Below are 12951 nucleotides of genomic sequence, written 5' to 3'. Positions count from 1 at the left end.
TTCGTTATTAAATTCACTTCTGAGACTTTTTTATGCGAGAAATCAACTATATAAAGCTCAAATATGGGCCATTTTATGAAGATTGATGGCTAATTGCAAATTTGGTAAGACATGTTTGACTTCAGGAGCTCCAGACAGTCTGACGAGAAAGCGGGAACTTGCTGGGCTCCATACCCAGTGGAAAGTCACCGTTTCTGGGTTACCGGACTACTGGGGCTCGGGGCTCCTCCTTAGGAGGAGCTACTAGCTAGGCTATGTGTTCCATTTAATCCTAGGTGAAAAGATTGCCGCTACAATTTTGGCATAACTATAGTATATTTACACTTTGAATTTTGTCACGGCATGTATATCACAGCTCCCTAAGGTCTTACAAAGCTTAGCTAACACTTTTGTCTGATTTTAATTTAATGCATTTTTTTGAATTTTAGAGGTAATTTTAGGAGGAGGCAAGCTAGCTCTCATTGATTGAGCTCCATCCAGCTCACTTGCGGACAAGAGGCGTTTACTTCACAATCGTTTGTTTAAATAACTCAACACACATACCATTATAAGATTAACCTGAACCTGTGGCTGACCGCGCTCTCACTCACACACACTGGCCATTTAGCAGAAAGAGGGGAGCTGCAGGCCCTGGAGCTCTGTCAGGGCAGCGGTGTTTGGTAGTCCAGTAACACAGAAACGGTGACTTTGCGCGGGTATCAAGGAACGCGGGCTGCTGGCCGTGACAGAGCTCTCTAGCTCACAGCGGGTCGAGGTCTGTGAAGGACAGGAGGAAGACTACATAGTTGATTTCCTGCATAAAAAAGTCTCAGAAGTGAATTTAGTGATAAAATAGCAGATGAACAATGTATACAATTTCTGAGATCTGCGGGGCCTATTCAGAAGACTACCTGATCTCAGATCAGTGGTGTAGCCTATGTAAATGTTGGGTCGTGACAAAGATAGAGACCAGAGCCAAATAGGGAGGAGCCACCGAGTTGATGTTAACTTGGTGGCTCGTTGAGATTTGCTCATTTTCAGAGGCAGTTTGCAAATTGTGAGATTTGCAGAGGATAGAGGTGTCAATGGGATTTTGAGGTTCTATGTATGTCCTATTTACCCACCAAACTGTCGTTATTCAACTATGCAAGGTAAAATCGGTTTTGCATATTATCACCCCTTTAAATCAATCACAATTGTCATGGGCGGTGCTGTCATGCGAGAGAAGACTCAGATTGGACAGATAGTCTAGCTAGCTGTCTCAGTTTATTTAGATCTGAGGAGCAGTCAACCATAGTCCTCATCAATCCACCGAGTAAAAAAGTGGAAGGAAACGGACATTGGCAAAAAGACATGCATCTGGCGGATTTTCCTGCAGCCCCGGAGCAATCCCGGAAATGGAACATCAAGGATATAGACTAGTGCTGTGCATATATCTTGCTTCTGCTGCCACCAAGTGGCCCAAAAAAATGTTGCTGGTTTAAAGATAAGTATTTACTAGTTTTTTTTCTGACTAGTTTGGGACACACTTAGTGATATCTGCCTTTTACACATTTTTATACAAAAGCCAGCCCTTGCACAATCTGAAAATGATCTACTTTGTCCTTTTTTTGGCGACATGTTGAATGCTGTCTGCTTCTTGATCATGTCTTCTTCTTCTTCTTCTTTTTCTTCTTCTTCTTTTTCTCAATTGGGGTGTTATTGTGGAAACCAGGGATCACAGCGTGTCCTCTTATCATGCAGCAGTAAATGTATGTTTACAACTGAAAACTGGGAACAATTTTCTGTGCAGTTGTTTCTAATCGTCAGCAGAACACATTGTTTTTGTGTTCTTGCTCTCCCAAGAAATAAATAGGAAATCTGTTTTTCATTGCTTGTGTTTGAAGTTCTGAGTGGATGCACTTGGGCTTCTCAAAGGGTCTGCACGGCTGCAGTTTCATGCACAGGTAGGAGAAGAATGGAAGACACTTTAAAAGAGGAAGAGGTAGGAGCTTATCTTTTATATTGCCTCACAGAGGCCATCCACAACTATTGAAACACAGATATGAATCATCAAAACATTCACACATGTAAACGCCATAAATCAAGATGTTTCCCACATTCAGAGTGTTTGTTTAAATCTATTTGGAGTCGCAGCTGTGGAGTGTATATTAATAGAAAACCATATTAGCTTAAAAATAGCTTCCCTTTCTGAGATTATCTGAACGTTCCCTCATATCGACTTTATGGCTAAGCAGGCCAAGTCAAAAATCAAAGAGAGTTTGTGAAGCCTAAGAAGAAGCGCTCAAGTGGCCTGGGATGTTTCTGTTCTCCAAACTTGGCAGAAGTATCACAAACCGGATGGTCCATTTTAGCAGAGCCACCATGCTCTGGGTTTGTGACAGGTGTCTGCGGTAAGGCTCCTTAGCGCCTTTAAAAACATCCTGATCTCTCCCTTTGAACCTATGGGCTGACATGAGGGCAGACAAGAGGCTACTTGCAAACTCCAGTTATCTCATGATAACATTGTTTTCAGTGTAAACAGGAGGGGAAATTGCCATTTACCTAGCCCCGAACCACCCTCTGCTAAAAGCCATTATGAAATGATGAATGGCGGTCGACAGATGAGCAGAGAGGGCTGGATGGGGGTTGACCTGAAAGTTTAGGCGTGCCTGTGGTCAGAGCAGGCATGGGGAATATTTATAACCCTCTCAAAGAACTGGAAAGGCGGCAGCAAGACGGTGTGAAGTCTTTTCTGGGTTGGACACTTGTCACTCCCGTGAAAGATTGACATGCTTTGCTGAAGCCCCGTGTCTCGGCTGCCAATACCACCAAGGTCGCTGTTGTGCAGCACTTCATTACTGTCTCCTGTTGTCGCTCTAGCACCTGTGGGATCTCTTCTGACAGCTACTCTCTGTCGGAAACTGGACCTGGCTACTACTACAAACTGTCTCCGTGTATCTCAGTGCGGCCAAGTTTAGTTTAGTATTTGTAAATTGCACTTCAAATACTTCCAAACATTATAATATGTGTGTTTTCAACACATTGTCACAGTAAGAGCTTTCCCAGAGTTGTACACCCTGTTTCAGTCCATGCTGAGTAAGACTTTCCCTGTTAGCTAAGGCAGCACATGTGCTTGTGTCATTCCCTGATAACAAATCAAGAGGTTAAAGGAGTCGTTTGACACTGGGAAATACGCATATTTGCTTTCTTGCCAAGAATTAGATTTAGATTGATTGATTTCACTCTCATAGCTGTACTGCAAATAGGAAGTTACCACCAGCAGCTGGCTAATTTAGCATAAAGACTGAATAGGCAGGGTTCAAAATTAGCACAATCTACTAGCCAAATGCTGTTAAAGTATGCAAGTGGCTGGTAGATTTGCTTCACTCACCAGCCAAAAAGATAATGGTAATCAATTGATTGGCTGGTAAAATTTTAACATTCACTAGCCATTTGGCTGGTGGACGAAAAAGTTAATTTTGAACATGGGAAACAGTTAGCCTGGCTCTGTCTAAATGTAATACAATCCCCCTACCTGCACTTCTAAAGCTCACTAAACACATTATATCTTGTTTGTTTGATCTGTACAAAAAAAGAAAGTGCAACTATTACTGTATGCTAAGCTAAGTTCGCTGGATGCTGCCAGTAGCTTTACAGACATGAGACTGGAATCAGTCTTCTCATCAATCTCTTGGCAATAAATCAGGCATGAATTACTCGCAGCCCTAATGGTATCACTGGAGATAAGAGGGGACATGCCTTTTAAGCCATTCTCTCAACCCTCTCGAGAAATGAAAGGGGATTTTGTATGAGGAACATTGTAGTAAGCAAGCATAAAGCCACTCTCTGTTCCACAGCCAGATCCTCAGAGAATTCACGCCAGAGGATCAACTCCAGAGATGAAAGTGAGGTCAAGGTGGCTTTTTTTCTCCTCCTCCCTAAATCAGGCTCTCTTCTCCTCTCCTCTCCTCTCCTCTCCTCTCCTCTCCTCTCCTCTCCTCTCCTCTCAAACTGAGAGCAGACAGAGATCTGAAAAATGATGGATAAATTAAGTGTATGGGACCTATCTTGCACCCAGTGCAATTGCCTTTGTACACCGACGCATGTAACATTCCTATTTTGCACCCGACGCACAGCAGACTTTTCCCTCCACAGACGCACGTCGGTAAATTAGGGAATGTGTTTGCGGGGCAGTTCAGGCTCAAACGTTCCCTGATGCTATTTTGCAGTTTCAGAAAACAATTCTGCCACAGACCAGGAAATATCTGGTCTAAAATCAGTGGTGCTAGCCTAAAGTCAGTAGCGCGTTATTCAGATGCTATTTTAGGGGTGCATGCTTGGCCATAATGTAGCGTGTGCACAACGCGCATACACTTCTCTCATCTAAACGGACGCAGCAGTTCCCATTTTTGCAAACCATACATAATTACAAAGAAAAGTATTACTGAAAATGCGCTTCAGGTGTTTGGATAGGTCAGGAGGCACTTTACAGTACAGTCCTCAAAAAGTCGCAGCATTCTTTGTAGCTTGTTGTGTTTTACACAACATGTCCATGAATCATGGATGTGTTGATGACATAAATGAGGAAATATTAGAGGACTTAAAGAGACGTGATGTAGAACTACGGTGGGATTGGACACGCGAGCGCTCCTGGTGGAGCGGGTGGACGGAGATGGAATGGGGGGAAGAGGAAGGGGCACAACAGGTGCAGGTGGTGCGTTTGGAGGCCCACGCTCCATGGCTGCAGCAATCCTCTCCAGACTTGAGGAGATGCGCCCGAGAGGCCGCAGCAACATCGCCACCCGGCCAAGACGGGCATTAATTAGTCTACTTTGCCGCATCCCGGACTGCTCCCGCTGGCGTGCGCCAGGCAAATCTGCCGTCATAATAGCAATCCGCTATGGAACAAGCGCGCCTGCTCTTAAAGGGAATGTGAGATGATGCTCTGATTGGTTATTTTCACGTTACGCCCAAATCACACCTAGCTACTTCAGACCAACCCATTTTAGATTTGCGTCGGGCACAAGAGTCATTTATCCCACCGGTATAATAGCAACAGCGCCCGAGACCTGCCCACAAAGCTACTTGCGTTTTGCGTTTCATACTTGCGTTTCAGATCGTTAAAATAGGGCCCCTATAGTCAGTGGCGCGTTATTCAGATGCTATTTTAGGGGCGCATGCTTGGCCAAAATGTAGCGTGTGCACAACGCACATACACTTTGCTTCTCACATCTACACGGACGCAGCAGTTCCCATTTTGCAAACCATACATGATTACAAAGAAAAATATTACTGAAAATGCGCTTCAGGTGTTTGGATAGGTCAGGAGGCACTTCACAGTATAGTCCCGGACAGCTCCCGCTGGCGTGCGCCCGGCAAATCCACCGTCATGATAGCTATCCGCTATGGAACAATCACGCCTGCTCTTAAAGGGAATGTGAGATGACGCTCTCATTGGTTTATTTCACATTACGCCTAAACCACATCTAGGTACTTCAGACCAGAGTCATTTATCCCGCCGGTATAATAGCAACAGCGCCCGAGATCTGCCCACAAATCTACTTGCGTTTCACGTTTGATACTCGCATTTCAGATTGTTAAAATAGGGCCCTAAAGCTGTCTTTGTCAACTATTTTCCAAGTTTAGCCAGGTGTTCTGAATTAAAACACTTCTCTTTTAACCAGCATGTGATTGTTGGATTTAATACTCAATAATTATACTTTTACTACTGTTTTATAGCGTTTGTGCATTGTGTAACTTGTGGTATAATATGTAGTGCTGTGCCTGAGGTAAAGCTGTAAATTTAACCTGCTTTTTTAATGCAGGATCTTTCAAAAACCTGTCAGAACAAACAATCCAGATATCTTTATTAAATCCTCATAAGAAACATCACTATTATACAAACACATGACTATTCCTTTTTTTAAGTTCACACAGGACAAGGTCAGAAAAGCACTGAATGGTATACCTACTTTTATGTGTCAGTAGCAATAGTTAATGTTGCCTTAAGCTTGCTTCATCATGCTTGCAGGGTCACCATGCTGGATGTATTACTCCTCTATGTCTGAAAACAGATGTTATTTATCCCCATCGCAAAGGAAATGCTTCAGGATTTTGTTTAAACTGTGTTTCATCATGCCAAAAACTGACTACCAAAGAGTTAAAGGTGCAGTAGGTAAGTCTCATAAAACTAAATTTCTGTCATATCTGCTGAAACTGAACCTATGTTCCAGTAGAACTACATGAAGCAGGTAATAAAAAAAAAAAATCCACCGCTCCCTGTTCAGCTGCACCAATCAGGGCCAAGGGGGGTGTCTAACTGCTTGTCAATCACTGCTCATGCACATTCGTTCATTCTCCCATGTGGGGGGAGGGGCTTAGGAGACCGTTTTGTGCTTTAGCATAAAGGGGGAGGAACTGAGAGGTTATCAATGTTCAAATGTTTTGGCTAAGTCCTGGATCTTCGCAATCCTACCTACGGAACCTTTAAATACTACCCCCTAAATTAAAGCTTAAGAGTTTGCATGTCCATACAGTGGAGCCACTTTCCTTCAAATTTCCTCATTTCCATCCTGCATTTGTTTCCTTTGGAAAATACACAATTTTCCTTTGTTCCCTTCAGTGAGAAAGACGGAAAAAAACATCAGAATACTTGTCGGCCTGATTTAACAACAGGTTAGAGCAGGAGTGGAACATTCACAGTATAACGAGCAAAATGTCACATTTCTTCTTTTCCTGTACTAATTTTTTACTGCCAGGCAATTGTTTACTAGCTATAGTCAAATTCAAGTACAGACACTGCACTGGTTTCCCAAGCACTGTTAATTGATGATGTTAAGGAAACCATAACCTTAAACTCACCTTAAACATGAGTAATTTATGATGCTGCAACCTGTGATTTTGGCTGCATCGGAATGCCAGGAGTTTTTAAAAGTTGACAGACGGGCTTGTTTTTGTGGGTTTGGTTGACTTCTGCTCGACATGTGCAAAACTACTTACACACACGCGCACACACACACACACACACACACACACACACACACACACACACACACACACACACACAGAAACCCCTCCGTGGGTACAGCTGAAAAATGAGAAGTGAAGGAAAGAACACTTGATTTCAATGAAGCCACAATATAAAACTTGTTTTTTTGCACATAATGAATGATAAGAAACCTCAGTTTTCTTTGAATTGAAATGATGTTTCAGGATACTGTTCAAATGAGCTATCAACTAACCCGGCATTGTTTCAAGAGCCATAGCTGTAAAATCCGTCCGGAGTGCTTACAAGGCTTCACAACGAAAAGCCAAACGTGAGGCAACACCTCCCTGTGCAGCGTGTGTGTTCCTCCTCTGTGCCCTCTCTCCACCCCATATGACCTGCAAAGAGACTTTCACTTTCCCTGCACACTCCAAAACTTCCTCTCAGCCCAAACTCCCCCTTCACCCTGGGCTCCCCTGGCCCCTCTCTCCCTTCGTTCCCATGGTCCCTTAAGCTCTGCAAACCACCTCACTGCATACACACGCTCTTACATGGATCATTGTTTCAGCTATCAACTGCTCTGTATTCCACCATCTGTTCTCCCAGCTGTTACCCACTCTCTTCCCGCTCGGCACATCCCTACATGCCGCTGACACGCACGCAGGACAGAAATCACCATCTTGAAATTACACAGGGCCGTGTCTGCTAATTAGAGACAGCGGCAGGTTTAGTGTCTAGCCAGTCTGCAGGTACGGTCAGCTGTTAACCTGGTCACACAGACCTATTACTCTCCCGCAGGCTGATATTTGGCAGATGCCTACTGATGAGCTGTTTACCTAATGAGGCACACTTCACCAACCATGTCTGCAGTATCATGTCAAGGAGAATCGACTTACAGTAGGCACTCAAAAGCACATTTTTATTATGTCTTCCGGCTGGTTACAAGACAATATTTAGTTTTATGCTCTACCGACCGTAGAGCCTTCCCTCCGCCACTTTCCTGTTGCTTTTTTTGTTTTCCACTGCGTATAGTACCCCGTTCCCGAGCTGATAGCCATAGCGACGCCACGTGAAACTGCCCTGACATCATTTTCAACGCAACACTGCTGGATGCTTTCATCAGCAACGATGTCTGCAATTTACGGCGTAGTGTAGCCTACGGCGGTTTTGTGGGCTGCCATTTTTTTAAATCAAGGGCAAGTGAATAAAAAAATTGCTGTCGCTATGACGGTAGCTTTGCTTTTTAAAAATGGTGGGTTTTTGCAGGATAGTAGAGCTGTGCCGTACCATGCAGTGGAAAAGTGGCATAATTATGTTAAACGCAGAACGCGTAGGATCTGTAGGTTGCGGTTTGTAAACGCGACTTTCACAGTTGGCCGCTCAACAAGGGTTAGGGTGCTTGCCAGTGGGTGAAAGCCAACCCCAGATTCACTCTCATTCTGCAACTAGCTTTGTTCTGCCAGGCTATATTTGGGTTTATTCTGCACTGACTCCGCCATTTTTGTAGCCTACTCTTGGATGCATGCTTTCAATCAGGCATCTGGTCACGTTGTTATCGAGGTCGACACCCAGAAACGTCCCCAACTACAAAATAAAATAAGAAAATACAGGCAGAAGGCAGGGTCTCTGCAGATACAGACACCGACCTACACTTCTAGTGGGTCATGTGTGTGATGAATTAGAGGGATTCTTTTTAGTCTATACATTTGTTTAGGAAAATGCTTCTTATTGTGCCTTTAAAGAAAGCATGTTATCCATTGCTTCTAAACTTTTTTTATTAGCAATTTTGGTAGAGTAAGAAGTCAAGCTAGAATGGACATGTGCTCTTCGTGCATTATGTAATATGTGATCATATGGAAGGACTTTGTCTGTGACCATGTGCTGCTGCCTGGCCTTCATGTACTTCTGAAACTCCATCATTGTCTGAAAACACTGGTCCATTGACTACCATGGTGATTCTGGCTTCATTACAACACTGTTTTTGGCCATCTCATTGGCTACATTATGAAACTGTGGAAGGGGAATACCACATGTTTCAGGAGGCGATCAGCGTACACTCAACTGCGTCTGCTCATTCCTCAAGAGAGTAAAAAGAGAGGTGATCTGATTCTGATTATTGGACACCAGTCGTTTGGGCCTAACATTCTGATGCTCAGTGCACAATGAACTGATTAGTACACATCTGGACGTAAAAAAAGAAAAGAAAATTCATCTTGAAAAGTTTGCTGTAAATCTGCGTGCATTCTTGGCTGAAGTAATTTTATGGTATAATATAGTAAAAAGCTTTATAGAACCTTTTTGCAGCATGAGAGCCCCTATATCAATAAGTTCATCAAGGTTTTATCAATATGACAGATGTCTGGATTCAAACTTCCCCATGTGTTTATCAGTCAGCAAATGGCAAATGCCCTAGTTCTCTAAGAAAGATACTATTTAAGCCTCCAATGGCAATGTCAGGGCTTTGCTACAAACTGATCATGTAATTATTTTGTTCATGATGTTGATTCACGCTCTTGTCAGAGAACCAGCATTTCAACATTTTTGTTTCCTGGAAGTGGAAGAAAACATCTGGTCGACGCATTGATATCCCGAGATGCTGGCTGATGGCAAAGCCAGTGAGAGAGAGAGAGAGAGAGAGAGAGAGAGAGAGAGAGAGAGAGAGTGGATCCAGTGCAAAGTGCTTCCTCCTCTGAGACAACTGTCTTTGATGAAGAGGGGGAAGTGAGTTTGACCCACTGCTGCAGACACACACAGACCTCTGTACCTTGTTTGGAGGCACCACAAAATGAATGCTCTTTATTAGCCTCGCTGTTTATCGTGGCTAGCTGGCTCGCTTGGAGTTTCCATGTCCCTTTAACCTCTCTTTTATTACTCCTTGTTTGCGCATTATGACTGTTCACCGTAACTGTCTTTTTGCTGTTTTCTGGTTAAGAAACGCTGTGTGCTCCACCTGGGATTAGAGGCAGAAACTGCTCTGTCTCCTAGTAGTGTCCCCCTCAGTTTCCTAAACTGCAAACCATATGGACTACCTCTACATCCAGGCTGAGCGGAGGGAGGCTGTGGACATCTGAAGATGGATGCTGGGGGATGTGGCGGGGGGAGGAAGGGTGGTCCACAGAGCTCTGTTTGTTCTAGGTTAATGGGTTAACCTTGTTCGGGAAAGGTGGAAGTACGGTTAGAGCCAGCTTGTTTGGAAATATCGATGGGAGAGATAAAGAAAAGAAATTTTCAAGCAGGAAACACAGCGGCGCTGCGTTTAGACATGGTTACAGAGGAACAAAGAAGGGCTATTTCTAACTTTAATCAGTGCCAGAGCAAAAGAAGTTATGATAAACTCTACAACAGTTTGTGCACCTAATAAATCTGTGTTTGTGTAAATCTCATGAATGAACACAATGCAGCAGCTGGAGCTGATGCAGAAATCATAACCCCTCAAACTACATAGAATGCTACCCAACCTGTTAAACCCCCTTCACATTTCATATTCTCAGACCTGCTCAGGATTATGTCACATGGTGGTCTGTAACAGAACTTTATTTCATTTTATGTGAGTAGAAATGCAGTTAATTATTTTGGATGCTGGCCAAAGAAAATGAAGTCCATCGATGCTACATCTTTTACATCACGTTTTATTTGTATGTTTTCACACCAAACCTGACATTCTCATATGATCATTTGCATCATTTTTGACTGTTTGAACCCTATTGGATCATTAATCAACCAAACAATGCCCAAAATACTTTCTCACATACTTGTTGGGACTTATCTTGATACTGCTAAGCGCTTATGAGATTCAAATGAACTTTTCCTGTGTCTAATCATACTGCAAAGCAAAATGGGAACACCCTACACCCCTGCTAAGAAAATACACTCTTAGATAAGGGTGCATTTTTAGATATTTGTGTGCAAAGACTGTTCAGTAAGTAAGTTTTAGTACCAAAATAAAGTGGTGTAACCTAGTCCTGATAGGAGTCAGATACTCTTGCCATTAGGCTATGCCAGAACAACAGTGCCTTGAGATGCAGCACCTGACAGATTTGCTTGTCAGCAAATAACATGATGCTGCACCAGCTGATCTCTTCTATTAATCTCTGGCATTATTTCAGTCTTGGTGTGTACTATTTTGGTATGAGTCAGTAAACTTACTTTTGAGTTTTTTACAAGCAAGTTAATGCTGACTTGTAATCAGAACATCCCCTCTGCAGAGTACGGTTAACATGGGTATTGTAGGCCTATACCTGCTTTGGGCTAATACGGTCGTCAAAGTAGAGAAAAGGGCATTGATGAACACAAGCCACAATTCTATCCGTGATGTCACGAGCCTGTAACTGGTGAAATCCAACACCACCAGCTGGTAGGAGTTGTGTTGGGGTGAATACGGATCACCTTGGATCAGTGCAAGTCAAGGCACATAGCACAAACCACCGCCTGGGGGTAAAGACGCACAGAGCTGGATCGGCTGTTGTGTTGGACCACTCTGTCGAGCACTGACTCTCTGTATCGCACACAGCAGTCGAGTTAACACTGCTGCAATCCGAATAGTCGCTCTCCAAGCCAAGTTTTCTATGCAACTGTTGCGCGTCTCCACTTTGGATAGAAATAGCCTGATCACTGCGCGCCGCAGAGCGCAAAGGATCTGAGAAGCTCTGGTTTTAACGAGTGGGAGAGATCTCTCCTCCGGACTGCAATAGTTACGATGAGGAAATTCTGAAGTGGCAGAACGCATCCGTCCACCTTACGCTTCCGTTGGCTGTTACCAAAGGGTTAGCCCATGAGCAGGCATCCTCTTGAGTGTGATTCTGTTTTTACCCAGATCTCTGCTGCCTGGACAAATGCATACAAATGCATTTAGGAGCTCAACGGACAAGGAGTGGACACGTTTCCGCGGCAGCAACGTAAGTGGCCATTTAGTTTAATAGTATGCAGATGTTTGGCTACCTATGCAGATTTGAAACTGTTCCTACAACAGATTTTCATAAAAAATGCAAATTGGGGACGTATTTCTGTTCTCTGGCGTCTTTCTCTGACAGGGGCGCCAATTGACTAAACAAAGTCCTTGCAGCTAAAAGTTTTTGCAACCAAAACGTGACTGACAATACAGTATTTTCATTCAGTCAATTCGGTAGGCTAAATGCAGAGTTTAATATTGAAATCATTGGTCTCTATCATTAATGCTTTTCCTTTTAGGATGTTTTCAGTTAGATCCCTTTATTTCTGCTGACTTTTCATTATGAAGTACAACTGCACACTTTGAAAGGTTTGAATATTTACTGTGAACTTCTTTTTTATTGATCTATTGATACTGATGATCTTGATAAATGTAGCTGACATCTCAGAAGTAGTACCCGTAAGTGCACAAGTCTTGGCTTTGAACTCGCCACATGAACATGCAGCCTGGAATCTCCTACATTATATTCTGAATACCATGTGGCCAACTGCTGAACACCCTTCTTTTTATTTGTCTTTCACTAACATAGCTATGATAAGCTGGGAAATAAACACTGTAAATGGCTTGGAAGCAATGATGCTTACTCAGCATGTCACTGATAAATCCTTGTTATACTATAGGAGGATATATATATGAGGACAAGAGCAACTGTCAAGGATCTAAGAAATGAATCAAACGCTGTCAGTGTTTAGGCTTCAAATGGGAAAAATAATCTATTCAGTGCCTTTACACCTAAACATTCCTCATGGAAGTGTTTATTATTGACATCCTGCATGCAGGTTTTGTTGTCCTGTTACATTCAGCTGGGACTGTGGAGTCACAGAAATGTGCATGCCTCCATAGGCAACAGGACATATATTTTCTTCTATCAGAAGTGAGTCCAAGTTGTCTGTACTCTATTATGATTTCCTTCCAGATAAGATCCACAACCCATTCTGTTGTTCTCTGCTGATACTGTGTGCTCATTGCAAAACAAAATGGACCTGATATCCTGAGAGATCCATTTTTTATTTTATTTTTTGTAATTGAGAGTGAAAATGAGAGCCTTATGGGAGAG

The 12951-nt window shown here is 43.1% G+C and overlaps 1 protein-coding gene across 1 annotated transcript in view; it reads left to right on the top strand.

The window, feature by feature from the left end:
* Positions 1-12951, top strand: part of col24a1 (collagen type XXIV alpha 1 chain) — a 117310-nt gene that overhangs the window by 5263 nt on the left and 99096 nt on the right. Inside the window, exon 2 of the mRNA XM_028587951.1 lies at positions 11760-11841. Coding sequence (XP_028443752.1) covers positions 11789-11841 — 53 coding nt within the window. The 5' untranslated portion in view covers positions 11760-11788. The remainder of the gene's footprint in view (positions 1-11759; positions 11842-12951) is intronic.

The sequence above is a fragment of the Perca flavescens genome, chromosome 9 (assembly GCF_004354835.1).
Source record: "Perca flavescens isolate YP-PL-M2 chromosome 9, PFLA_1.0, whole genome shotgun sequence".
Classification (NCBI taxonomy): domain Eukaryota; kingdom Metazoa; phylum Chordata; class Actinopteri; order Perciformes; family Percidae; genus Perca; species Perca flavescens.
This window is presented reverse-complemented; position numbering and strand designations above follow the sequence as displayed.